The sequence below is a fragment of the Botryllus schlosseri genome, chromosome 5 (genome assembly GCF_051294905.1).
Source record: "Botryllus schlosseri isolate E-star chromosome 5, Bs_hap1, whole genome shotgun sequence".
NCBI classification, from domain to species: Eukaryota; Metazoa; Chordata; class Ascidiacea; order Stolidobranchia; family Styelidae; genus Botryllus; species Botryllus schlosseri.
Window position 1 is genome coordinate 2,941,184 of NC_137240.1, and position 27,715 is coordinate 2,968,898.

Consider the following 27,715-nt stretch of genomic DNA (forward strand, 5'->3'; position numbering starts at 1 on the left):
AGGGTTACCATATTTTGGAAATCTGGAAAGAGGACACTTTTTCACAATCCTCAGACTTACAATACTGCAGTAAAATCCGGAAAATGGTAAATTTTTCCCGACTTTGTGGTTGGTTGACTAAAAAACAAAGGTCAACTTTCCGGCTCAACTCCCGAAATAGCCGTCGGAGTGTTACTTCAGTGATGGTTTACTGTAGCTCAGTCCAATTTTACCCTATATTTAACCAAAATTCTCAAAAAAGAGGACATTTGGGCGTCCTCCGAGAACACTTTATAGGGATTCAAATCATCCTAATGAACTAGATGAAAGGTTTTTTGTCCCAACAAGCGGTATCAAGTGAAAAAATTCACAAGGGTAAATCAAAGATGACAGCTAATAGAACAAATATTAACAAACAAAAAACATTTTTGTTTTTTTTCAATTTCCGAAGTAGTTTTCCCTTTAACACGATGACCAAACATTGAGCTGTTGCGGCGCTCCGTTTGTTCGCACCAATGCCGATATCTTAACCTTGTTTGGTTGCCAACCGTGCAACCATGCATTGCGCAATGTGCATGTCTGTACATCTATCCGTAGATTAGTTATCTCTAAAGGAACTGGTGAAGAATCGTGCAATATCAAGTGGCTACCGCCAGTTTCGCTTGACTCCAATGCGTGCCGAATATCACGTGATGCATGGGTCATAAAAATCGTTATGCAATTCAATCGTACGGCCGCAGATGAAATGAAAGAGATGCATAAGTAACAAAAGGTCCAATTTACAGAAGGAAATCATATTCACAGATCCCCTAATACAGGTCACTGGAACTTGAATCGTTAATTACGTATTAGACAGGGTTTTAATCGTCAAAGTATATGTAAGTTGAAACCAAACAAATTCTGTTTTACGTCCAATTGAATTACCTTTTTCACGAATTACGTGTTGGCCATCGCAAATACATTCGTGTTGGATGAAGCCAAACGGGGCTTCCTACATTGTAAACCAGGTCGAAAAGCCATTTTAAAACGCCACCTACTATAACGTAAGGTTTGTGTCTGACCATTAGTATGAAGAATAAAGTGTCAAGAGCATAGAAGTCAATAGGACGGTCATTGTTCCTTCCGGGAAAATTACAAGTGACCTGTAGCGCTATGTGTTGACAGCATATTACATGCACAGGACACACGCGCACTGCGCGGTCGAATAAGTTATCGATCATCATCTGAATTTCGCGTGACGCAGAATTTCACGTATCAATACTGGACTACTTCGATGGGTTATAGATAGAAATCATTTTAAAAGACCTATAAATACGTTACTGTAGTCCAGCTTGAGGTTCCTAATCTAAGGACGGGGGTGGACGAGTTCATAATTGCAATTACTGTGGACATAGACGCCACCTTTCCCACATAAACGTGAATAGGGATGGACGTAGCGAAGGTGCTGAATAGTTTTTAGGAATCAGCACGCCAAATTGAGAGGTGGGGTCGTGGAACATTTCGAATCGAAATTTGGGGCCGCGACCATAAAACAGTTTGGGAGCCCCTGCTGTAAACCCATGGCAAAAATGAGTTTATATATGCGATGTCCACTAAGCGTGGACTGTAAATCAGGTAAAATTAATTTTCAAGTACCAAATTATGCTTTCACACCTATTCCAATGCGTGAAAACGAGGTAAATACACCAAATCTCCTGTATATATATCCCAGGAGTGGGTTCTGTTTAGTTAGTGTACCACCTTTTTCAGATTTGTCGAGGGGGTACACGAATTCATAAACCGCTGCATCCCTGGGAATTGGGATATATCTCCACAAGAATTGGTGTATTTGACTGATTTTCACCCATTGGTAGAGTGTCAAAGGTAAATTGGGTACAGGAAAGTGTCTTTAAACTGATTCACACATATCTATCGTAAAAATCGACGAAATACACGACTTTGGTTTGCGGCGTAGGCTTTACATGACCATTAAAGCTCTTCTTAGGTAATAGTATTAATGATTCAAAATATATTTCATTCGTATTGGTAGAAACGCTTTAGAGTACCATTGCAGCATTGCAAAACAGATTGAGTGAGCCCTTTACAGGGCGCGCAGTACCTTCACAGCGACCGTCGCTCATTTGAACTGAAATGTGTGCAATTAGGTATCATTCAAATCATAGTCTCCAACAACCCGTCTTTATTCTTGGTGAGACTTGAACAAGAGTGGCCGTGTTTGGCCGCGGAAGCGGGTGGGTTGTAAGCGTCCAGGAAGTGACACGTTCCGGGGATGTCTTGAGGGAAGTCTGGCGGTAAACAGGTACGCGGTCGGGCAGTGAATTGGAAACCGGGGTCTTCCTTTAGCAGACTGGAAAAGAAAAATGATATTTACTGTATATAGTATGGTGTAGGAAAGCTTGAAACTGCGAAAAAAACTTTTTTGCCCCGATTCAGCATCAAACTTTTAGAGGCTAACTGTTCACGACGCACAAGAAATGCCATGATGCTAAAACTGAAATACTTTGTAAAAATGTAGTATGAGACTACGGACGATTCGCACACAATATAGATTCGACGTATACGATGTGGAGTGGCTGAGACCCTCGAAATCGTATATGGTTCAACATTTATAGCATATCATTGGTACGAAATGTTATTTTTTAATGATTATCGACCGTAAAAATGCTGCATAACGATGTAGTCCTGGTCAAAGATATTATTGGTCTGTTTATGACAGTGATTGGAGGCGTTTTTCGTCGAAGGAGTCATTTTATCTATATTTTCAAATGTCAATGCCAATCCACTGTGGCTAAAAACACATTGTTTTAAACGTGTTTGTTATAAATTGATATTTGTTTTAAAATATGCAACCCGAAGTACACTACTAATCTACTGTATACTAGTAATACTGGTATAAGGTCATCTCGTCACAATTAGGGTTTATAAGTCAGCAGTGTAAGTGTTGTTCTTGAGCTATGCCGTTTTCTTCACCAAAAGTCACACCGCCGCACCGCTAGGTGACAGTGTTGAAACGGTTGAAACAGGGGCGGCCAACCTTGTCGATCAAAGGGCCGCATGAGATTTCCGAACCATTGCGCGGGCCACTTGAATGTTGATGACATTTGCTTAGTCGTCAGATAGGAGCGATCCGAATTAGATAACGGTGAAAACAACACGTATCAGAATCAATAACAAATATATCATGAAAAGACAGTGTGTATACACGTCATAACCCCGCAAAGCGCGAAAATTTTTCAAAGTTAATGAACGAATTCAGTCAACAATAACAATGTCACTTGTATATATTGCGGGTCAACTCTGTATACCGCTCGGCTCATTTGACAAGGACAGGATTACTCGGCTTCTGGACACATAAATATCGAAGATTTCGGCGACGATGCGTCAATCAATTGGTGCAAATATTTCATTTGCCGGCAATCCTTCTGCGAGCGCACATGCAAATTCGGATGTCGGACGATACGTTCGCTCATAATGGCAAATATAGTCAGACTCAATTCAAAAATTAGGCGTATTATCAATTTTCAGGAAGGGGTGCCAATGCTAAAAGCAAGAAATCGAGTGACTATATATCGCGCTAAGCGCTAAGAAAAATATCAAGTTAAATAAATCTGCCACGAAATATTTACTTTGTCATCATATACAAAGATCTACAAAAATTGTGGCTGGCTACGACAGTGCGTCGGAACTGATAGTTTAGTCATCAACATGCCAAATTTCGCGGTCAGGCTAACTGAATTTTTGGTTAACCTTGCAAGTTCAAAATAAATTACTCTGATAATTTTTTTAAAATAACTAATTTCGAGAATTACCTTGCGGGCCACGGGTTGGCGGCCCCTGGGTTGAAACATTGGCCTCACGCGTGAATGTAGGGTTAAATTCATCACTGCCGCAAAGTGTAACTTTTACAATCATTTCATCTCGCCCCAACTGGAGTAAATTAAGATTTGCGCACTGCTTTGGAGCAAGAAGTTGTGCCTAACTGGTCTGAAATTGCCAGAAATCTTCAGCGGCAGACGAGTCATTGATAAAACGGTAGCCTAGTTGTTGGTAATTTTAATAAAAAGGTGTTGACTCTCTTCATTCTCTTTTTGTGTAATGATTTTTCGGTCGGTTGGTGGAGATTTTTGCAACGATATAAGTGCGGATGGTTCGCGAAAATGTTGAACAGAACTTTTTTAACTAACCGCCACGAGTGTCGACTGCTGATGTACTGTCAACACACGCACTGCTTGGCAGCATTTTCATCAAGCATACGGAGAAATCAAGTGGATACATTACGATAATCTTCCAGATGCCCAGGTATATCGACATCACAGATGTTCAAAACGCAATCTAAGGGCGCATTCTTACTTTAACGAGGCAAATCCACATCTGTGTGAATAACCCTCGAACAGAAGCCAAAAATACCATCACATGAATGCCAATGTGAATAGCAATGCCGCACTTTCAAGCGAATGAATTAATCATTCGCGTCAGTAAATTTCCCACGACACGGAATCGCTAAAGAATTGGATTCGAAACACATCAGAGCTGTGGACTCGCACGTTGGAAAGCCAATAACTTCCCGAGATCCATTCGTGCCTGAGATAACCAATCGTTCAAAATTCGATTACTGCGACGCTAAACCGACCACGAAAACTCCACGGTGCGCGCAGAAACCACGTATCGGAATCAATAGCGAAGCCGTTTTTTGGGTAATGCTATTGCCAATGGGAGAGGGCGAATAATTAGATTATGGATTACTAGGTTTTATCGGGCCGAAAAAGAGGGAGATTGAGAAAGCGTAACGAAAATATAGCGACGCTAGGGAATAACATAGCGTAAAGCTTAATGCGAGTTCCGGTAACAGCCGTGCCTTTCTCGAACGATTATGACGTAGGCATCTTTATAGTACATACGTCATAATAAACAATGCGTGCGCCGAGTATAGAATTCGTGCAGCGTGGTTTTGTCAGTTTCTGTCGACTACAGGCTGTGAAACTCACACATTTTAAAGCATGTTTAACTTAAGACATGTAACCCGACACTAGCTGTTTCAACTTCAGCTAAAAACCGATCTCAATGGACTCACCGATGATAACGCTACTCGGGCGCATAGCTGATAATGATGGCGATAAATTAGATCCACATTCAATGTCGCAAGCGAGACAGATACATTGTACTGGGATTATTGCATGAGCATGGCAACATATTCGTTTAATATTTATGAATGCAGACAAGTTGATTGAAAATCTGGGATTTATGACCGCCCGATAACAAAATAAAGCCTATTGTTGGAACATAACTGCAACATACGGGCACAACTGAATAATATGTTCACATTGAAACGAATCCGAATATTTTCGGCCGAGACCCATCACGGTGAATCCTCAGCAACTAGTAGAGAATTGAGACGGACTCTGCATATCAACAATTGTATCATAAAGCCATCACGATAAATGGAGGCTGAAATGGTTTCTTTGTCTACCGAATTTGTTACCTTGAATATTTTGTAGTGTCACGCTATGTTCGTTGTAGAGCTGCTCACAAAAACACACCGACGACTGGCGCTGATAAGATAAGCTAGCCCAAAATTGACAATGAAAGATGGTTGCTTTTTGAGGCTTAGAGTTTCGAATGTTAAGCTTAAAATTTGTTAGGTGACCAGCATACGAAATTCGCATAAGGTGAACCCTAGGTCGCATTGAATGATCACCTACGCTGCGCGGTCAATACTCTTATGTTAACCTTATGCTAACAACTGTGTAAGATAGATCTTTACGGAGTGCTTTCAAGAAAATCGATGGCTGCATAAAATTCAAGACGCCTTGACGACGTTTATGGCGACCAGTAATCCGTATCATAACACGTCTTACGGAGGATCGCTTTAACAAGTATTTCGATGAAGAATTCTCCATTGTGAACCAATTTATAGACGTTATCAAAACAGCAATAAAATGTTTTGATTTCGCTTAAAGCCAGACGTTTTTTTTATCGACAAATGTTGATGGCCATTGAAAGGAGATGTTGCAGATTATTATCCACAATGCCGTCTAATAGGGAGAATATGTAACGGGGTAAATAGCGATTTAGTTTGAACTGGAGGTACCATCAAACATTGTTAAAGTATTAAATACCCACGTTTACACGGAATGATAACATCACGCAGTCACAATTGTCCTCTATTTCGAATTTAATTCACGGTATTACTGATCTACTGATGACAATCAGCAGAAAAGTTTCTAGTGCAGTGGGTATTGACATTTATTAACATGATGAGTTAATCTAGAAACCTTTGACGACGAACCCCACATTTTAGCCTATAGCCAAATGTTAACAATGGCAATAATCCTAGTAATTATATTTCGATTTGAAATATCATAATTGCATCGTACCATCCGAACAGTGATGCTAGATTTTTACTGATAACGAACCGAAAACGTCCCTGGAAGTATTGGTGAATGCGTGTAGCTGTGCCGATGGTTTTCGATTTACCTATATGCTAAGGAACGTTTGAGATCTCGACTCTGGTAATAAAAAGGATCAGGCAACAAATCGCAAAATATCATGTATTACGTGCTACCATTGCATAATAAACAGTACTTCGTTTAAACACAAGATGAGTGATTATGCTGAAACCAAGTCGATCCATCCATTACAATTGACTATGTACTCGTACAAGACCGTGTCAGCCTTGTAGTCGCTTTTACTTTGGTATAATTGTGTCTTGTAGAACAAGATGGTGCAAAATGCTGTCTGCCTAGCTTAAAGCTTTGAATTTCCTATTGTTTTGTGAAGTGAAAACAGTCATTTATCCCTTGAAGAAATACTGTACTATTTTAACCATATATGCGTGTTTTACACGGTAATATAGTTTATAGTATGTAGTTTTATATACAGCGAATGATCGCCATACTCACTCGTATGTTGTCGGGCTGACGTTGATTCGATTCTCGACGCTGTGCGATTCGAATTTATTGGCAAGGGTAACGTTGATTCCGAACATGCAGTAACGGGGCATTCGCGTGCCCACGACCCCGGTTACGATAGATCCGGAATGAAGGCCGATTCTCATCTGGAAACGTAAGGTATATATAGAGTTATAAAAATGTTATTTCCAATTCTCGACAAAAGTTGCTGATGATTACCCCTGACGAGTGTCAGCCGAGAATATCCCAGTTTATTTCAATATAAATACACTATTCAATTGTATATTGAAGTTCTGTATCTCCAAGAAGTTTGGTTAAGGTATGTATGTGATCAGGGATGGTCAAAGTTGTCAGGGTTTATACTCGAGTATTTTAAGTAAAATTAATACCGTAAATTTCTGCTAAAATACAAGTAAAAGTAGATATTGGTGAGACATATCAATACTAATTCAAGTGTAGCCTAAGCAAAAAGGCCGGAAAAGTACACAAGTATAGAGGTCAAAGTTGTTACCGATTCTACCCAAGTTCAAGCATATAAGTAATGTCGGCTCGCAATTTTTCATCGACTCGACTTCTACTCGAGTCATTGCGCATGACTCGACCAAGTCATATGGCGCGACATATTCTATATGGCTTGATTAAAGTCTCGTGTATCAGTGCCGATCATTGTAAAATAGGCCCAGAAACCGTCGTTTATCTGCTTGCATACACATGTTTAGAGTGAGAAACATGAGTATATTATGAATCCCGGACCGTGGGTATCACCCGGGAGTTTCACAGAAGTGCATTTAACCTTACTTGAACTCGATACTGAACACTTAACACTATGACTTGGACTCGGATTCGAGTCTTAACATTAATATGACTCGGACTTGACTCGGTGGTGAAATTGAAAATGACACGACTTAACCCCGAGTTCAAACTCTAAAAGTCAATTCACTTGTGACTCGGAACCTTGTAGCTTGGTAACAACCCTGGATTCAATACCCAATATCGAAAGCGAGTGACATTTCAGCTCGATCATAATCACCGTGTGATGAAAACGCATGTATCCCCAGAGAGATCTATTTTACTCTTGTAGGACGCAGATTTAAAATAGCCTAATGGACATGACCTGGGGATAATTCTCTCCCATCAAATCGTCGTACTGCATAATAGTTTGGCAATCACAAAAATCCATCAATGCTGATAATGAATGAAACATGGGTATTGATTTCCGAGTAATATCTACTGATATGGTGCCATGATGGACTCTCGAGACCAAAACGTATCGATTAGCTTTTGAGATTGCAAAACATAGCTACAGGACCTGAAACAGTCAGTCTTAATAACAAATTCACGGAAGAGACATTCCAATTACAAAACCATCCAACAAGGGACCAAACTTATCGATTTTAAAAGTCGGCAATTAAAGTACGACACTTATATGAAACAGAATGTGCCAGCTGTGAAATCTCTTCGGTATTTGAATGAAATGACTGACAATAAATTGGGATCAACAAGAAAGGGGGCTTCTTGGATTATCAATATTGTACAGGTGCACCATTATCTTATTTGTGAGAGTGAATATTTGTAAGAATTGCTAGAGTCGTGCTCATTATTTCCTTATTGTTTCACTAACCAATATATATTGAGTGTCTCGATATACTTCGCTTTTCTACAAAACAGACAAGGCGTACTGTTTAAATTAGTAACTTGTAGCATCAAATGGGGTTATCTCAGTTGATAATACACCATTGCAAGTAGCATATAGCCTATTACTTCAAATGTTGCCAGATGTTTGTATTGGAAAGTCGTTTTTATCCGTATATTTCGTACGATTTATTCAACAAGCTGGCAGAAGCAGATTCACCATATGACCATGTGATTTATTCTACCTCGTTATAATAGTCACCAATGCGCAATACCTTCATTAATCAATCATAAAAAAGGAATATCCGTCACGCAGGTGTGCTGTTGAGATGGCACTTAATGACCAGTTGTTGTGTTTGAGCAACATCTGCCAGATTTATAGTCTACTAGACGTTTGTAAACTGTAGAAACGCGCATGGGCGTATATAGACCGAAATAGGCGATATGCATAATGAATCTATCACTGTGGTTCTATCCTGGGTTCCGCTGGAGATTCAGATACACACTCAACTCATACACGTGATTGGTGATCATTGGCTGCAGGCATTTAGGCGCATAACGTTGTCGAATTGAGACCGTTGTGGTGGTACCTGTGTGCAGTGGCGTACGTAGGGGTTTTGAAATGCCAATTCTATCCACAATACTATTATCATCTCAATTGCAATTAAAGCAATCGGTATCACGCTGTTGCGTTACGACTAGGGCTGGGCAAAATCGAGTACCTGAGTGATTCGATTCTGAATCGTGTATTACGCTTCGAGTCGAGTACTCCAGTATCACTCATTGTGACGGCACAACAGAATGTATAATGTCAAAGTTCAAATATGTACCTCTTATGCCACCACAAGGAACATAATGCCTGTGATCCGTCACATTAAAGATACTTTGGTATTTTTCTACCATACCGATTTCATTGCAGTTCTTGACAATGTTGTGGTATGATCATGACTTCGGAAATGTGTTACTTCCAGTAACGTTCGTAGATTTATAGTATGTCTCGTATGCTATCAAGGTTTTAAGGCTTCCTCAGTGGAAAATAGTATAAAAACTACAATTCTCGTTAGTAAATTAACTTTCAGTTGCGAGGAGCGCATAATTTCAATACTCGAAAAATTCGTATTCTGCGACTCGACTCGAATCATTAAAATTAATGCTCGATTCCGATTCGAGTACTCGAATCATTGTGCCCAGCCCTAGTTACGACCGAACAATACGATGACACCATCCAAGGTGAAGCCTCGCATTTCTGAACAGGTATCTGAATGGGGACAACAGAAGTCTCGCTAATTTGCAAGAAATATTCAGTAAGATGTTTTAGTTGTGTGTGAAAACATATTTAATGGACTTGTGCTTTTAACGTTATTTTGATGCATGGTGCATTTTATCCACTAGTAATTTACAGTAGGGTATTAGTTGTGTAATGTCATAGACTTTTGCTTTTGTGGCTCAGCGGAAATTTGGGGTTCCGCGAAAGCTTGTAGATTAGAGCACGGGTTCCCCAGGTTAGAACAGGTTAAGAGCCACTGACCTAGCAAGTATATTTGCCCCTTAAATCAAATGTGCCGTAAATTTTGACGCCGATTTACAGCGAGTAAACTTGCTTCCAATACGGGATAACGACCATTACTTCATTCAGTTTATGAGAACGACTTGCGGTCAAGTTGAAATACGACGCATCAAACAACACATAAGTTCGAGCTAACGTGTTTGTCAAATACACGGGCGATATCCACCGGCGGTCAACAAATACTTGCTGTTTTCCGGAATATCGCGTAGGTTTTTAATACTTACGCTACTTACTCAAGAGCTTTTTTACTCCCCCACTTCTGCTTAACAGTTGTAACGACTGGAGTCATGACCAGTGGCGCAGCAGCCACTTGGCGGTTCTGGCTCTGCGCCAGGGGCGAGGCAGGCAGGCTGCAAGGGGCAGCAAAATGAGACTGCGCAGAACACACAGCACGGACCACGGAAAGATGACTAATCACGAGGTTTGAATTCACCAACGCCTTATGACGAGGTAGAAAGTGGAGTGGACGTGGTTAGCTGTGCAAACTGGTGCGAAGGAGTAAAACCACGTTTGATCGTAATGCAACAGCGTTTGATGTTTTGCAATGGTTTGCTTAATCACACCTACTCGATTCGATACCATATTTATGCTTGCGTCTGAAACTTTATCTTACTAGATTGGTGTTTTAATTGCGAGCTATATATATGAGAGGCATTCATTGTATACAGAATGATACTACCTTCAAAAACTTGATTTTGAAGATATTATCGCTGATTTTGCTTCGGTGGAAGATCGAAAAGTTCAATTTTGAGGCGGCTATTTGCCTAATACATTTGTTCTTCATTTTTGTCGTATATTTTCTGGCCTTAATGCTGAGACAGTTAGGCTTCTTTCTTAAGCAATAAAGAACTTATGAGACACGGCCCATTATTTGTAATTATTTTTATTTGAACAGATTGCTTCAATATAAAACCATTTCTGCATTCTACGGAGGGCGCCATTTTCAGCGAACGTCAGGGGCAGCACCATATGCTCCTACGCCAAAGGTCATCACTCGACTCGAGTCCGACCCGAGTCGTGATTCTTTAGTGACTCGATTTGACACGAGTCGTGTTATAAAATATGGAAAATGACTCGACTTGACTTGAGTCAAAACTATAAAAGTCGAATATATTTGCGACTCGGGACCTTGTGCCTTGGTTACTTGACAATTCGATGACTGTGTACTTTGACCACCTCTGACGATATCTCCTGAACGCATTGGAGTAGTGTATACAAGAAATTTTCTCCCTTAGCATTACAAGATATAATCGAGCGGGCCACAAAAGTCATTTTATAAACTTTCAATAATGGGCGAGTCGATGTTGACCGCTGGAATATGACCGATCGCGGTATCCTTAGGTCGTTGCAGATAAATCGTACATCAGCGTGAAGATAAATGACATATTTGGGAGAACATCTCGTAGCAATGATGATCATTTTCGCGCAGCGATGTTGCAACATTATCAAATGTCATGAAAATTAACGAGCTGGTATTAGTAGTGAGGTTTTGGTGATTTAGTATCGATTCGGTGCGGAATGAAGTATTGATCGACACCGAATTAACTGCCTAATCATTTACTATAGCCGGCCCGGTATCAGCTACATGCCTTAATGATCGAATGATCGAAAATCCCAAAAGTGCATTAATTGCCCATGATTTGAGTCGCGTACATGATTTGTTCCAGTACGGTACTGAAATTACACTCTCATTTCCACTAAGATTTATATTAATAATCAATCGAATAGCATATTCATAATGAAACGAACCCAAATATTTTCGGCTGACACTCGTTAGGGGTAATCGTCGAAAAATTTGGATTTGAATAAAATAGTATTTACGGTGAGCACAACTATAATAAATAAACAAAGAATCGGTCACCGTGAATACTATTTTATTCAAATCCAAACTTTTCCACGGCAATAACTCCGCTTCCACTGGTTGGAATTGAACCAAATTTGTTGAACATCGTTTCTATAGACAGCCTAACACTTTCATGGGATGAACAGAAAATTTTCAAATTTTTTATCATTCATTCTTATATTATAAATAGAAACTTTCTTCTCCTGTAGCAAAGCGGCTACTGGCTGGAATTGAACCAAATTTTGTGTGTAGGCTTAAATTAGGTAACCTAACAATTTCATCAAGTAGCCAGTACACGATTTGACAAAAAAGTCATTTTTGAAGAGCCCTAATGTACATATTTAAACTTTGCACATCACACATTAGTACCAAATTCCACTGACAGGCTACAATATGGTATACATACTGATGTAGATTGTAGGGGTCAGAGGTGGTGGCAAGGACAGCCGAGGAGAAACGGTGTATATAGTGTATGTGCCTTTGTTGTATCAACACCTCGACAAACTACTGGACGATTGAAGACGATCAACACAACGTCACAGCACACACATATCACGCCACTGTAAATTTAACCTTTTAGGTTGGATACGCCTTGGTATCGGTTGCTACTATCAATATTTAAGGTACGCGGGGAAATTCTGTATCAGAAAGTTCGCGTAAGCAGTTGCAGTTATTATATGGCCGGCTATACTCAACTGGCCGCCCATTTCAGTGTTGACTCCAGACCTTATCTATCTTAGTGCTTGCATGATTTCTTAGCAGAATCAAATGCATTATTAACATTACACTCTTCAGCAAGAACATTTACGAGTATTTTCTGGGGTTTTCAAGGTTGCTGATTACTAATATCACATTAATTTTGCCAGAATGAGTCTAGTTTGAAGTCCAAATTACTGTATTGACCCTCTAAATATTTCCCTTGGTAGTAATGAAAAATAAATTACCTTTATACCGAGCATAACTATGCAATAGACTATAAAGAAGACATCAACATATAAAGAAATAAAACTGATTGAATTAGTGTAACGTTATTTGAGTATTCATGTAGATACCTATGTATATATGATTAGACTTTATGATATCGGCGTAAGTCGTCAAGTAGCATAAATCCAATACCCCTAAATATAATGACGCTGTTGTATTTTGATTTAAAAGAGTCTTCAGTGTGTAAGCTGATATTTTATCTAGACCACACAGCAAAATATGAGACTTTAGTCAAGATAGCCTCATTGGTCATCTCCAAAAGCAGAGACAATTTGAAAAAAAATCTAAGGCCATATTCGGAATCATTGTCCTTCAGAACCCCCAAAACCCTCTTACTTTGTCTGTCTAAAAATATGTCTTGACTAGTGTTATCAATGCTAGCAGCAGCGAGTTAGTATTTTCAAACATGAACTTTATAAATCACAGATTTCGCATATGTATGACCAGTGAAAACCTTCACCACTACCTTCGACTCGTTCTCACCACTTAGAACCAAGATTGTAAGAAACAGCGTGAAATAAAATCCACCAATTTTCCCACTAGCTGTGACTAATAGAACCACAAATCCCTTCGAACATTGCTTTTGCTAATGGCGCTTTACCAGATTTTGTATAGTCATACCGCATTACATTTGCATGACTCTAAATATTTTCATGTGAGCTATAAGTAAATTTAAAGCATTTGTAACTGGACCTTTGCTAAATAGTTGAGTAGTCATGTACTAGTGTACAACATTTTCGAAGACAGACTACAAACAGCCCATAATATTAAGGAACGTTAATTCGCAATACCTCGACGCGAAATATGTCATTCGACACGAGGCAAAAATCTCAAGAACACATCTATCATTTTCACGTCGTCGACTGTTTTTTTCTTGTATCGCGCCCAACGATCTATAAACCACGAAGCGGGCATGCTCGCAAAACACTACATTCACGTCAAAAATACTATACAGCAAATTATGTCTAGTTTTAATAGAGATGGATTGCAACCATCGCTAAAATAACCCTTGTGCAGAGTAGGTAAAAATATCGGATCAGTTCTACCAGAACCAGAGGTATTTTGTTATTATCAAAGCCGCTTGATTATGCTTGCGCCATTTCGGCAGTCAATGTGTTTTTTGTACATAAGAATAACCATTTATCATTCGAAATCGGATTATCTGACAAGCTGATTCTGCATTTAGCCTGATCAGGGTCACTTTCCCGGCAAAACATTTGGTCCAAGTCATGTCCGGCAGTGTCAAAATTGTCTGGAGAGTCTTTTGTCTCTCCCCATCCACTTACAGTTGTGTCTTGTGAGCAGTATTTTACATGACGAAGTAAAAATTTCGTGTCATAGGCTACTTTCCGTTGAACATGATATACGCATGCACCTTTCCAAAACAATCCCAAGAATGGATTTACATGGGAGAAGCGCCAAACTCATGCATCAAATGCGTGAAATTATGTTTGAGAGCATAAATACAAAGTTTGTTGTGTTTTGTCTGAAATTACGTACATATCGTGCTATGTTACTTTTAAGGGGTACGCCATACATGCAAATAAATCGAAAAGGGTACGCGATTAAAAACAGTTTTAGAACTCCTGCATTAGGGCATACCTCCCTTCGGTAATCAGTAGTATCTTAGCCAAATGATTTACTTTTTATTTACATTTTGTCGAGTATAAGGTAGGTTTTGAAAAAGCTTGTCAATGTAGTCGTCGTACGCGTTTGCGTATAAGCCTGGCTGGATTACCAGGAATCCTTTATTGCGTCAACGAGAAACAGTTCTGCCGGTCTCGAAATCCACTATACTCGTACTTAATTCCAATGCTTCGGCATTATACATTCCTTTCATTAATACCAGCGATAGCTTTGAGTTCCCCACCTTGATTTTCTCTCCCTTAGGCGTCTTCACTGTCCTGCAAAACTCCATCATGAACAACGCCATCCAGGCGATTTGGTGCGCGTGTGTTTTCGCCTGTTGATGAAGTCCGCCGGCCACGCAATACGCATCTCCAATCGTTTCAACCTGATCGCAAATAGATTATTATGACGGTAATCATGGTTTCCTAATTAATATTAGTTCCAATTGCTCTTTCAGTTAAAGTGCTACTGTCACAATACTAACATAGCGTGCGTGCAGAGAAAGTTAGCAGTACTTTCTGGTACGAAGTTATGCTTTATTATCCATTCTAATGGGTGCATATAAGTCAAATGCCTAAATTCTTACGAAGACATACCACAGGGGTTGTTGTTTGCGGTATCCGTGGTGTTTGTCGACTACTATAGTCATTTACACAAGACCAATGTTGTCCATTTTTATTCCGTTGCTGCCGACTTGTAGCACGGCCCACTTCTAGGCTTTTATAAGACACCGCTTACACGGATGAGATGGCGAGGAGGAGCCTGGACCATCAACACTTAGGTATGAATTCTGGAGACGACCTCGGCCGGACTCGAACGCGCAACCTATTGGTGTCACAGCTGTGAATTATACCAACGCTATCTCGTCACTTCAGTGTGAACTTAAATGAAGTAGATTGAAGTCTGACCTTTATAATATGACTGAGCTGTTTTTTTATCCATCCATAAAACGAAAATATCAGATTTTAGTTAAAATAGCCCCATATGTTATCTTCAAAACCAGAGCCTATTTGAAAAAAACTAAGGTCATATTCGGAATCAGTGTCCCTCAGAAGCCCCAAAACCACTTTCACTTTGTCTGTCTGAAATATGTGTTGACCAGTGTTATCAATACTTACAGAAAGGGTCGTTTACATATTTTTCGCCTTGTATCTACGGCGAAATCGGAGAAATACACTATTTTTCTTTGCAGCGTAAAACACATCTTTAAAAATGACAGCGGAACAATCGCTAATCATTAAAATGAATGTCACGATAAACCGCATTAAAGTTACCTTGTATACATTGAAAATGCCACATTTCTTGTCAAATTCCGTGTATAAAGCGCTCAACATGGAGATGACCTGCATCGGGTTACACGTCGAGCATATTGCCGTGAATCCGACGATATCGGAAAAGAGCATTGTGACGTCCTGAAATATTTTGCGGTTTGACAATAGATCAGCATATCACTAAATGCTAAACAACGGAATTGGACAACATAGTAATTCTATGTTGTCTGATTAGTTAGGGTTAGACTAATGAGAACGAAATGCCGGTAATCTAATTCTAATTGTAAAATGATCCTATGCACTCATTTTAATTATAATCTAATTTCTGTTTTCCTGAAAAAGCTACATGAGAACTGCATAGTACGTAACGAGTAAAACTTGACATACTGACATCTGCCATTCTCATGCTTATGAGCATGAACTCTGATTTGTTACGAGCTGAACTTGATTTCTGTTGTAAGTTCGAAAAGTTGAAAACTTTCAGCTTAACAAACTCTGGTTCTAAACAGGACTTGGCAAAATCGAGTGTTAGTAGACTCGAGTTAAGTCGAATATATTCTAGTATCACAACATTGCGACGCCATAAGAGTGGATGATGTGGAAAGCTCCAAGATGTACCTTTTACACGAACACGATGGACAAAATGCCAGTGCTACTACACATAAAGATAATGTCGTATTTTTTTCGACCAAGCCTATTTCATTGCACTTTGTAACAATGTTGCCGGTTAATCACGATTGATCGTTAGATTCGTTACCGAACGACTCGGGCTTCGTGTGTATTCGTATGAGATGACACACGAGAGCAGGCTACGATCGTTGCATCGCTGTCACCTTCACTTTTTTAGCCATGATCCGCAGGCCGTTCCACAGGTCTTCTGCAACTTTTTCCGGGAAAATGGAAACAAGCAAGTCGACGTTTAATTGCCTTTCCGTCTCTAGTAAATGATTGTTTTCTTCGCAGGTTTTCCTGAAATAAATCCGTCAAGCCAAGAAGCAAGGAAAATGGATACGTAACAAAATGGTAATGTAAACTAAGAGACGACGAGGGACCACAGTTCTTCACAGTCAGTCGATTCCAGTATGAGTTTATGGTGCAAACTATAGCTCACACAAATTACACACAAATAGATAGCCTATAATCGACTGTTGATATACAAAGTTTCCTTTGAATTGTCTGCTAGTTGCTGCCAATTACCCCTGACGAGTGTCAGCCCAAGATATTCGGGTTTGTTTCAATAATAATATTATATATATATGTGTACATAAATAGACATTAAACCAAAACACTACAGAGATACAATACTATCTGTCATTCGTAACGATTGAAATTGGAAATGTGTCATGTAGTGTGTATTCCTACAAGCCATAAAACCTTTCAAATATACATTATCGTAGTGGCAGTTGATGTTCAACATGTATATGAGATTGTTGCAATGTGCAATTGTGTATACAATATGACAACAATGATTTAAAACACGAAACCGCAATTGAAAGAAATCATAACAGTTTTATTATTCAAATTCTTTAATTTCCTATATATTTGATCACAAAATAGACTAGTAGCTGACACATAAGAACTTTGCAAGTTATTCCTCATTTCCCTTGGAATGTGATGCTTAGCAAGCATATGCATATCCGTAGTAGCTGGGGTCGCAATGCATATGTCACTTTGGCCTCGTGATTGCCCTGTAGTAAACCTTTTACGATCTATTCACTATAACGACATCATAAGTCACGACAAGAGTATTATATAGCTGAGGACAAAGTCAAATATGATCCATAGCATGCAGTGGACTTCGTTCGAAGTTGAACGCATATAATTTATAGTTGGAGTGACCTACATTAAGTGTCCTGAGCAGAGAACGCAACAACTTTCATTTCACTGAACGGAGGTGCTTTAAAGCAATTTCCTGGACATGCCATAACACCGATGCCCGCACGGCATAATTTATTGCCAGAAACTTTGTAAAGCCGTTACCTCCGTTATTACGAGTGCACCACTACTTCAACAATCAAGCAGAAGCGTGCAGCATCATTCGCGTGCGACCACGTATGAGAGTTTACACTCGTGCTGTATTACGAGGTGGATGAACCCATCGTAAAATGAGAAGCAACAGAATGTTCTTCATACATAAATACCTCGATATATACTCATTCCCGGGGTTGGATTACTCTTTACAGGATAATTGTGAATCAAACAACTATAAATCACAAAACTTTCATCATTGCTAGAACAATGTCGAAAATGCTACACCTATAGTTTATGAAGAACGGGTATTCTTCAGTTGGAAGGCAACTTAAAACTGACGACGATAGACTTCATATACAACCCGCGTAGACGCAATTACTTTTGCGATTGGAGTGAAAATTGCTGTAATTGGTGGTGCATATGCTGTATCCTCAACAAACCGTGGGCCGTACATAACATCAGAATTATACTAAACAATAAATTCATATTGTCAATTTATTCACTAAAAGCTTTTCGACTGACTCTAGTCAGTAGCGATCACCGTATTACTGACGTTCGTTACTGATGAGATACTGCTGTAAAGCTTTTACCGAATAAATAATTATCAATATGGAGTTACTATTTCGTGTAATACTGTATACTGGTTGTAGTTGGATAATTTCTGCGATTGCTAATAACACATTTTATTAGCCTAGATTCGAACACACTGTTGCCTGTAGGGTTGCATTCAAGACAAATGGTTGTTTAAAACACTTTGTTTAAAACGCGTTTTAAACAGTGTTTTAAACAAAGGCCATTTGAAAAAAATGTGTTTTTTGAAGTTGTATAATTTTGTCATAATTGTGTAACTACTTTCCAAAAACATGTTATACGAGGCTACGGACGACGATTACCACCCTAGCCGACGTGTGCGGTATGACACGTTTGGAACCCTCGAAATAGTCGGTTCAGCAGCTACAGTAAGTTGATATAGATCAGGGGTCACCAACACGCGGCCCGCGGGCCGCATGCGGCCCACGAGGTCATATTTTGCGGCCCGCGACTTGATTTGAGATTTCGGAAGAAAGCTAAGAAAACATTTTGCAACTGCAGAAATTGACCTGCAATGGCCGAAAGACTGCCAAGGCCGAGACGCTTAGAAAACGGCTTAGGGCAGTGGTTCTGAAACTGTGGGGAGCGTCCCCTTGTGGGGGCGTGAAAGCATCTGAAGGGGGCGCGGAGCTGCAGTCAACTGAAAAATTACCTCCAGTTCATACTTGTAATTATTGCTCTGTGTACAGTCCCGAATTCATATTATAGAACTCTCTCATCAACATTCATAACCATTCATGCCATTAAACTATCCGTCGGATTGCTAGCTTTATGGATGCATTTTGTTATGTCACAATAAGGGGAGACGACAATTTTCAGTATCATAAAGCGGGACATGTCTAAAAGGGTTTGAAAACCACTGGCTTAGGGCTTCTTCAGAAGATCAAGCTTTACGTGGATATGGTCTTTCATCTAGTAACGTATCTCGCTAGCCCCAAAAAGTGTTTCAAGGTATCGTGCAGAGCTCAGAGTTCAAAATAAAATGAAAATGTCAATTCTCGGTAATATACATTCTCGGTAATGGCTTTCTCGGTAATGTCCATTCTCGGTAATGGTTTTCTCGGTATTGGTATAGAACCTTATTCCTTTAATAAAATGCTACTTCTTTTGTGATCACTATGCCTATCGCATATATGATAGGTAGCACAGCGTTTCACTGACATAGAGTAAAAATAGAACAGAATATCACCGTCATCAATTTCATTTTATTTTGAACTCTGAGCTCTGCACGATACCTTGAAACACTTTTTGGGGCTAGCGAGAGGTTCTATACCAATACCGAGAAAACCATTACCGAGAATTGACATTACCGAGAATGGTCATTACCGAGAATAGACACCACCGAGAATGGACATTACCGAGAATGGCCAATGTCAAGAATATAGCTTACTGGGACTGACGTTGTCGAGAAATTTATACCTGAGCATCGATACCGAATGTGGCAACGCCGTGATGCACTCACACGACCTGTGCATATGCATAACATGCCTGCATTGCATATATTGCATTCTCGGTAATGTCCATTCTCGGTGGTGTCCATTCTCGGTAATGTCCATTCTCTGTGGTGTCCATTCTCGGTAAAATCCATTCTCGGTAGTGTCCATTCTCGGTAATGGCATTCTCGGTAATGGTTTTCTCGGTATTGACCGGACACCGAGTTTTAAAACGTGTTTGCCTACTTTATATCGATATTGAATTCATGCGGCCCGCGGCCGCTACGAAATTTGAAAAGTGGCCCGCGACCCGTTTTGAGTTGGCGACCCCTGATATAGATCATTCGTACGAAATGAATGTTCTGATGATGATGACCGCCGACCGTAAAAATGCTGCAAGACGATGTATTATAGGTTAAAGATTATTTTGGTCCGTATGTGACAGGGGTCGGAAGCCTATTTCGTCAAAGGAGCTATATTTATCCTATTTTTTCAATTGTCAATATCAATCCAATATGAAGTCACAATTGAATATGCGTGACGAAATGGCTTAAAAAAACAATAAAAAACAGGTTTTAAACAAGGGTCTTGTTTTAATCATGTTGGCTTTAAATTGATTCTTGTTTTAAACACAACCCTAGTTGCCTGCAAAGCAAGCGGCTGCAACACCAGTGGGTGCGGGTTCGAGTCCGACCGAGGTCGACTTCCGAATTCCGATACCTAAGTGTTGGAGGTTTACCTAGGCTCCTCCTCGCCACCTCATCCGCGTCAGCGGTGTCTTACAAAAGCCTAGAGGTTGGCCGTGCTAAAAGTCGGCACTTACGGAAAATAAGGAGAATATCGGCCTGGTGTAAATGACCATAGTAGTCGACAAACACCATGAATACCCCAAAACAGACAAATAAACGGATTCTAGCGGACGAGTTCGCTATATCACAGGATACTTCCCAGAAATTAATAATACTGGCACACAAATACTGTATGATTGAAGCAGTCACCCACAATCGGCACATTTCGTTTGTTTAATCGTTCCAACTCTAACAAGGTATACAGACCCTCACGACACGATTACGCAAGTGACGTCGATTTTGAAATTAGTGACTCACTACGAATGTTGGATGTGTGACGGCGTGGATTATTCACCGCTTTGTTTTACTCACAATTCGAGCGAACTATATTCCATCTAGAACCATTTGTTATTACAGTATTGACTTAATACATTCCTAATCTAGCGTATCCATGCAATCCGAAGTATATGAGGTGATTGGGGGATTTTAATGCCGGTCTTCCATACGCGAGACGGTTTACGACCTTTCGGCGCTCTTTTATTGGGAGTTAATAGACAAGAGAATTAGAATCACTCATTCCATATATAGCAGACTCCGCTCAATTCCGACACTGTGGTTCCGCTCATTTTTGCCCGAACCAAGCGTAAAATCAATTGTTCGTTACACGGTCATGCGTAAAGGGGGGGGGGGGGCAGACCGCCAATGAAAATACCGTTATGTTCCGTATTTAATGAATTGCAGCTGCGTTATACCGCAGTAATAAGCAATGATCGCGTAAAACGCACAAGAGTTATACCTTCAGGTTAGTTGTACTACACAGTACTGTGTTTCGATAACAAGCCATTCAAGTATTACTATATGCTATTTGTTCTTGTACTGTGTAAAACAAATATATGTATGGACATTGTTTCACAATAATCACTCTCTTATGTTAAAAATCCCTTGAAACGAACAGAGTTTATTGTTTATAGTGTCATAACCTAACGATTAGCATTTCGCCCATGTGTCCGCGTTAAGCGGAGTATTGTTCGTATTAAAACGGAGTTTTTCAAGTGCAACTTTTACTTTAGTTCTGTTCTCAAGCATTTTGGCCGAATAAAGCGAACTTCCGAGTTATCCGATGTCCGAATTAAGCGGGGGATTGTTCGAATTAACCGGAGTTTTTCATGTGTAATTTGACTGTTGTTCTGTTCTCGAATATATTGGCCGAATACAGCGGTGTTCTGGGTTATCCGCTGGCCGGATTAAGCGAAGTCGACTGTATACACAAATATAGTATTTATGTATATCATGGGTATTGTACACTGTACTACAGCCATGCACGCAACAGGTCAGCATCATCTAGCTATACTTGAAATGTGCATGACAGCATCCAGTGAAAAGCAACTATACTGCCTGCTCCTATCAGCGCATAGACAATTCGTAAATCTTATTGATTGCGATTTGCGAAAGCAAACTTTTCCCTTCAAAGACGATATTATAAAATTTTACGCTGATAAATACGACCGCACACGCCCGTTATAAATCTACTATTATTAACACATCCATGAAAGATATTTAATATTTGATGATCCTTAATATTTGACTTGAGACTTATACAAAGCGGCGTGATTTAACGGAAAATCAAGCTTCATTATGATGTCCACGCTGATCTGTTAGGATGGCAACATACAGCTTTTTGAGCCTCTACAAAGTACTTATTGAGCTTATTGCGAGGCATGAAACAATATCGTGATTCCACTTGGAGTAGACATATCTCAATTAAACTGCAAACCTCAAATCGTCATTTCGGGGGAAGATATAAAAAGATATACGTGGAGATTGCAAATGATATCCAGGTGGCCAATATAATATTTTATCGATTTCAAAGAGGTTATTGTATTGACTATACATTCAATATCAGGTCAAAGCTCCAAACTATAACACAAATAAATTTTGATCTTAGGATATGCAGGTGGCAACCGCCAAGAGGGCACTAGGAATTGGCGCAAAGCATATGTCAGGTCATGATATTTTGCTCTCTTGAATTAATCAAAAATCACATAATACGAATCCGAAAACCGATATTGACAACCTATTCAACAACGTCATAAAAATTCGCGATAGCATTCATTCCAAGTTATTAGTCCTTCAAAGCAAATAAAAGGCAGACGGAGATATCGCAAATACATCAGTTCGTGAAAAAACATCGTCGATAATAAACGTTTGGTACGAGACGCGTTGATCGAATGCCGGCGCTTCATCATCATCATCATCTTACGAGAATTCGCACCAAGACACAAAAATCCATTAAGTTCGGGTCGCATGCCAGCGGCGGATTAAGGCCCGGGCATAAAAGTATTATTGATTGAAATTATTTGTGTCAGGATAATGTAACCCGGAATAAAACCAACAGAACGTTCTCGGATACATGCGGCATGAACAGAACAGGAGAAATGCAATTTCGACGTAGTGGAAACGTAATAAAAATGAGTGATAAAATCGTGTTTGAGAAGGGTAGTCACTGCCATTTCACAATTCAGCGATTTTTGTTCCTACAACGTAAAAATGATTACCCCTGTTTACGTGTAAATGATTGGCGACTAGTCACCAGACACTTGCACGCAAATTAAGCCCACGAACAGCGTATGTAAACAGATTGTGCAAGCACGACCTAATCCTGATTACACTCAAAGCTGTAATATTACAGACAGTCTATTAAAGCAGATCTACGAGTGATAACCATCTTGGTTACGAGTATTATTGATATACAATGTTCTTTTAATTCTCTACTAGTTGCTGACGATTACCCCTGACGAGTGTCAGCCGAAATATTCGGGTTTATTTCATAATGAATATATTATTCAATAGTATGTTAAAGTTCTGTACCCCCGAGAAGCTCTTTACGAGTATTGCATACTGCTCAGCGCCGTTCATTGGCAGCAGACATATTGGGCGGTTACGGGGCAACGTTTTATCGCAAAACACGGGTTACTAGAATTCCCGATTCCGAGTGCGATGATACGATGTTTAAATGTACAGTAGTACACTAGTCGAAAACATCGTAATTATACCTAGCAATGGATTAATCTCCTGCTACCAACGAGTGAGACCATGACTTAATTTACGCTGCTTATCAGAGGTCGTCGGTAACAAAGTAGGCTACTTCGACATGTTCAGAGTACACAAATAAGTTGTGCCAACACGCACTGCATGCTAAAGTGATAAGTTTACACTAATTCCACTTCAACTTGAAAAAAGTTTGTTGGCAAAACTACATGCGTTTTACAATTCGGATATCGAAAGAGTAAAAAGTAGTATCGGGAGAAGTTGTGTCGCATTATATGTGAGATTGTCATAAGAAGATCGTTAAATAGCCCCCGTATCACGGCAACTGAATATATTTTCGAAAAGCCCCCATATTCGTATTGTCATAAATCATTCTGCTTCACCCGCAAAGATACAATTTGCAAGTTTGAAGGTGTCGCGCCTCAGATTTACGGTTACGCAACCCTCGACAAAATTTACTTGCAGAAAATACATATTAAAGTGCCATTGAGATTGTCAAGTCTTGGAAATAGCTACATCTACCTGTAATTGAGTAGATAGTCACGGTGCTGCTTCCGCTTTTACTTGCGTACCAGCGCTAACTATTTGACCACACAGCTATACAATCTGCGGTTATTATTTTTCACTTGCACAAGACACACAATGTACCATGCGACACACGGGATTAAACTGGCAATGAAAAAAATTAACTTTCACTTAAACTCACTGTAATTTCACCATTCGACGCTTCAGTCCTTCTTGCGCCCTGGCCTGCTCGCCGACGAGTATGACGTCACGCGTGGCGTCGTGAATCGGGATGTCAGATATGTAGATTCCCGTGCCCGTGAGCTCATCCAGTTTTCTGAGATAGGGCGAGCCGAAGAATATAACCGTGTCGTCTTTCGAGTTGTGGACCATCTGTCCGCGTATCTCCATGCCCTTAATCATCAGTGGAAAGACTATCACATTTTAGCTACGATTCGACTAATTATCGTGGTTAAATAATGTAGGAAAATGAAATTAAATGATTTATGTGTGCAAATACACGTCTTCGTGTGGAGGTGGTTAAACCAGTCGGGGTTACTTACTACCACAAGTAGTGAGTTACGAATTCCGTCTATTTTTCGGAGTACTCAAGTAGATTTACCACTTGCACTACTTACTCAAGCAGTTGTGGAAAAATCAGGCCTTGAATACTCACTTTTTACGCTTTTGGAAATCGCTGCTTCTACTTTTACGACAACACTTCTACTGTCTTCATGTTAAGGAACCAAAGGGTGTTTCGGTGACAATGGAATATGTACAATGCACAATGTTCAATGAAGTATAAGCGTGAAATCTAACTCGGAAAATTCAATATAATCAGTAGGCATATAGTACGGTTGCCATACGTCCTCTTTTTTGTCCTCTTTTTCGCAAAATTGAAAGTGCTCTCGGGGGACGTCCAAGTGTCCTCTTTTTTGGGAGTTTGTCGTCTTTTTTTCAGAAAAAGTATTATAATGCAATGAAAAAGTCGACCTCTAGGCGGATTTGGTAGGAAGAATTGTAGAACAGTGGGTAATGCAGGAGTCGATCAAAGAAACGACCTTTTTTTAGTTAACCCATAAGTGGTGGGGTGGTAGCAAATATTTCAAAGTCACCAGTTTTCTTAGCCGGTACTAGAGCTTTCAGAATTTTTGAAAAGTGTCCTCATTTTCGGATCACAAAATATAGTAACCCTAGAATATAGTAAAAAGATACTGATACACGAAGGACTTTTCACACTAAAATTGCTATTGTTTAAATTTCCCCTGTTCATTAATCAAAGATTGTGCCGTCTATTGATATTTGTTATCTGAAATATATCATATAATGTTAGCGTTGCTTTGACGGTATTTTGCAGTCATTCCGTACTCAAAACATTTAGTTATCTTATATACCTGATAACTAACCTCTCCGATAGTCGACTGGCAAGCTGCACTAGGGTCGGCTCTTTTCACTTGGAGAATGAATCGTTTATCCCGATTGTCCAGCACCCATGAAAAATATTTCCTCGGAGAAGTGGTCTCGTTCATACTACTAGGAGTATCTGGAGATATCACAAGGAAATAGTCCAAAAATGAAGGCGCGTCAATTTGATTATGTTCTGACCCCTCTGAAGTTCTCGACTTGGAATTTTTCATTCCGTCGATGCTGTGTTTACTCATTATTTTCAAAATACCGACCCCTGCTTGTGTCAACTTCATGCTCCTGTTTATGATTACGTGAAACGGAAAAGATTTGCAAAACACGGACGCGTTCAGCTTCGGGAACAGTTTATGTTGGAAGCATCGCGGAATTCTTTTGAACGCTCTACCGGAGCCTGCTTTCGCGATTTGAGCGGCATCGTCTAGGTCTGACACCGTGTTGTGTCGTCTTCGCCCTCGAAACGAGCCGCCCCTTTTCAGAGACGCTGGATTCAAAACTTCAATGGATCCCTTGAAAGGCTGGAACACGCTAACACCCAGGCCTGTCGAAAAGTCCCCGTGCAAGCTTTCGCTGCTGTTGGCGGCAGACGAAAATGGGCAGCCCGATATTAAAGGATATCCGTGAGTCTTGTTAACACCCGCAGTAGATTGGGAGACGTCTGTGGCGACCGGACACGATCCCCGGCGTTCTTGCGGGATACTATTCGGAATACTGATGTTTGAAATACCTTCTGTTGAAGCACCATTTGCTTTGTCATCATTGCCTCCATTACTACCATCGTTGTATGAGTATTCACCGGACTTGCCGAGAGCGGGAAGCTTTTTTGTTATCGGCACAGGTAGACTACTGGGTTGGCTGTTGTGAGCTGTAATTCGTATCTGCTCCAATTTTTCTTTAGTGATATTATTGCCGTTTCTGTCCATTTTTACGGCGTCTACAACTATACCAGAGTCTTTTCGTTCTTTATCTTCCGAGTCGTCCGATTCATAGGACGGTTTCGGCGAAACATTGCGGTAGTCGTCGGGTTTAGCTGCTGAAGGTTGTTGCCACGCGTCACTTGTTGAACTATCTCCGTAACGGTACTTTAGGATCGACATATGATAATGATCTGGTCATGAATTATTTATAGACATCTTAATATACCGGTTTCAGTTCAAATCTTCGCAAGTAAAGCGTTCAACGCAAATGCAAGTCGCGGGGTACAGATATATATTCAGCATTTATGCGTTTAATTGACCTGATTGACATTCGAAGAGTGACGTGAACGTAAATCTCGGTAAGATTGCGTGATTCTCAGGAAGTAGGAAGGAAACAGTAGCGATAATGCGTTAGGGTTAGATCGAACCATACATTCGATGACAACAATAACCGAGCAATATGGTCTGACTCAAATTCCTGCCTACGGTTCATCTTCCATTGCACTCACCTGACTGAAGGGTTCAACGAATATATATTAAACGTAGAATCTGCTAAAATGCGTAAAACCGAGGAATGCAACTTCCTTCGCGCTGATTAGGTTATATATTTTCAATACTAATCAACCCATGGTAGGCTACGCTATTGCACTTTTGTTGTATTATGTCTTCCTTGTTTCTAGTTTCTTGGTCTGACGAATCAAAACCTATCTATCAATCCATCTATCTATTCTTTAATCTGAAGCGTTGTTGGTAGTCGACTAGCGTTCAATGTTGGCCTGTCTGCTAAAATAACCTTCGAACGAACCAATAATGCGGGGTGGAAACGTTTAGTCATTTGTGTAATCTGGAGGCAAGTTGAATCAAATCCAAGTTTTGATGCCCAAATAACCAACATGAGAAGCATGAATTTCTTAAAACTGTCCTGTACACTGTGACCAGTTAATTACATAGAAAAGTCCTTGGTGTATTTATAAAAATTAAATTCTATATTGTATTACCTCTCAAAAATGTTACATAGCAAAACCAGCTTACCCGCGCTCACTGAAAGGCTGCGTCTCTGACCGTACGACATGCGTTGTGTTGGTATACGAGGCCGATTGCATGAGTAGACTACCATAGGCAAGAACATGAATCGAATAATTATGCATCGCGATCTTTCCCCTGGGTTCATAAGCCTGTACTACCGAATCGATCCAGTCACAAAATTACAATTATTCGCAGAATGGGC

The 27,715-nt window shown here is 40.0% G+C and overlaps 2 protein-coding genes across 3 annotated transcripts in view; one reads left to right on the forward strand and one right to left on the reverse strand.

The window, feature by feature from the left end:
• The window catches only part of LOC145438653 (protein mono-ADP-ribosyltransferase PARP14-like), a 362,844-nt gene that overhangs the window by 69,752 nt on the left and 265,377 nt on the right, over nucleotides 1–27,715 (forward strand). The gene's annotated exons all lie outside the window — the stretch shown is intronic.
• LOC145438654 (guanylate cyclase soluble subunit alpha-1-like) lies at nucleotides 1,889–27,242 on the reverse strand. 2 transcript variants are annotated; one of them, XM_080316006.1, is made up of 7 exons: nucleotides 25,543–27,242; nucleotides 24,351–24,562; nucleotides 16,647–16,782; nucleotides 15,817–15,954; nucleotides 14,784–14,927; nucleotides 6,879–7,033; nucleotides 1,889–2,326 (listed from the first exon to the last, which is right to left on the reverse strand). In XM_080316006.1, exons 1-7 carry the CDS (start codon nucleotides 26,665–26,667, stop codon nucleotides 2,131–2,133), a joined length of 2,106 nt encoding a protein of 701 aa, XP_080172132.1. In that variant the 5' UTR covers nucleotides 26,668–27,242; the 3' UTR covers nucleotides 1,889–2,130. The 2 variants fall into 2 exon arrangements, with proteins under 2 accessions (XP_080172132.1, XP_080172134.1); XM_080316008.1 differs by having other exon boundaries at nucleotides 25,555–27,240.

What these genes read in the sequence shown, in the direction of transcription:
- LOC145438654 (XM_080316006.1), bottom strand. Translation starts at nt 26,667, where the DNA reads ATGTCGATCCTAAAGTACCGTTACGGAGATAGTTCAACAAGTGACGCG. An exon ending in TCATGGCTAAAAAAGTGAAG is followed by an intron (nt 15,955 to 16,646) that starts GTGACAGCGATG and finishes AAAATATTTCAG; the next exon opens with GACGTCACAATGCTCTTTTC. An exon ending in GTCAGCCCGACAACATACGA is followed by an intron (nt 2,327 to 6,878) that starts GTGAGTATGGCG and finishes TTTCTTTTCCAG; the next exon opens with TCTGCTAAAGGAAGACCCCG.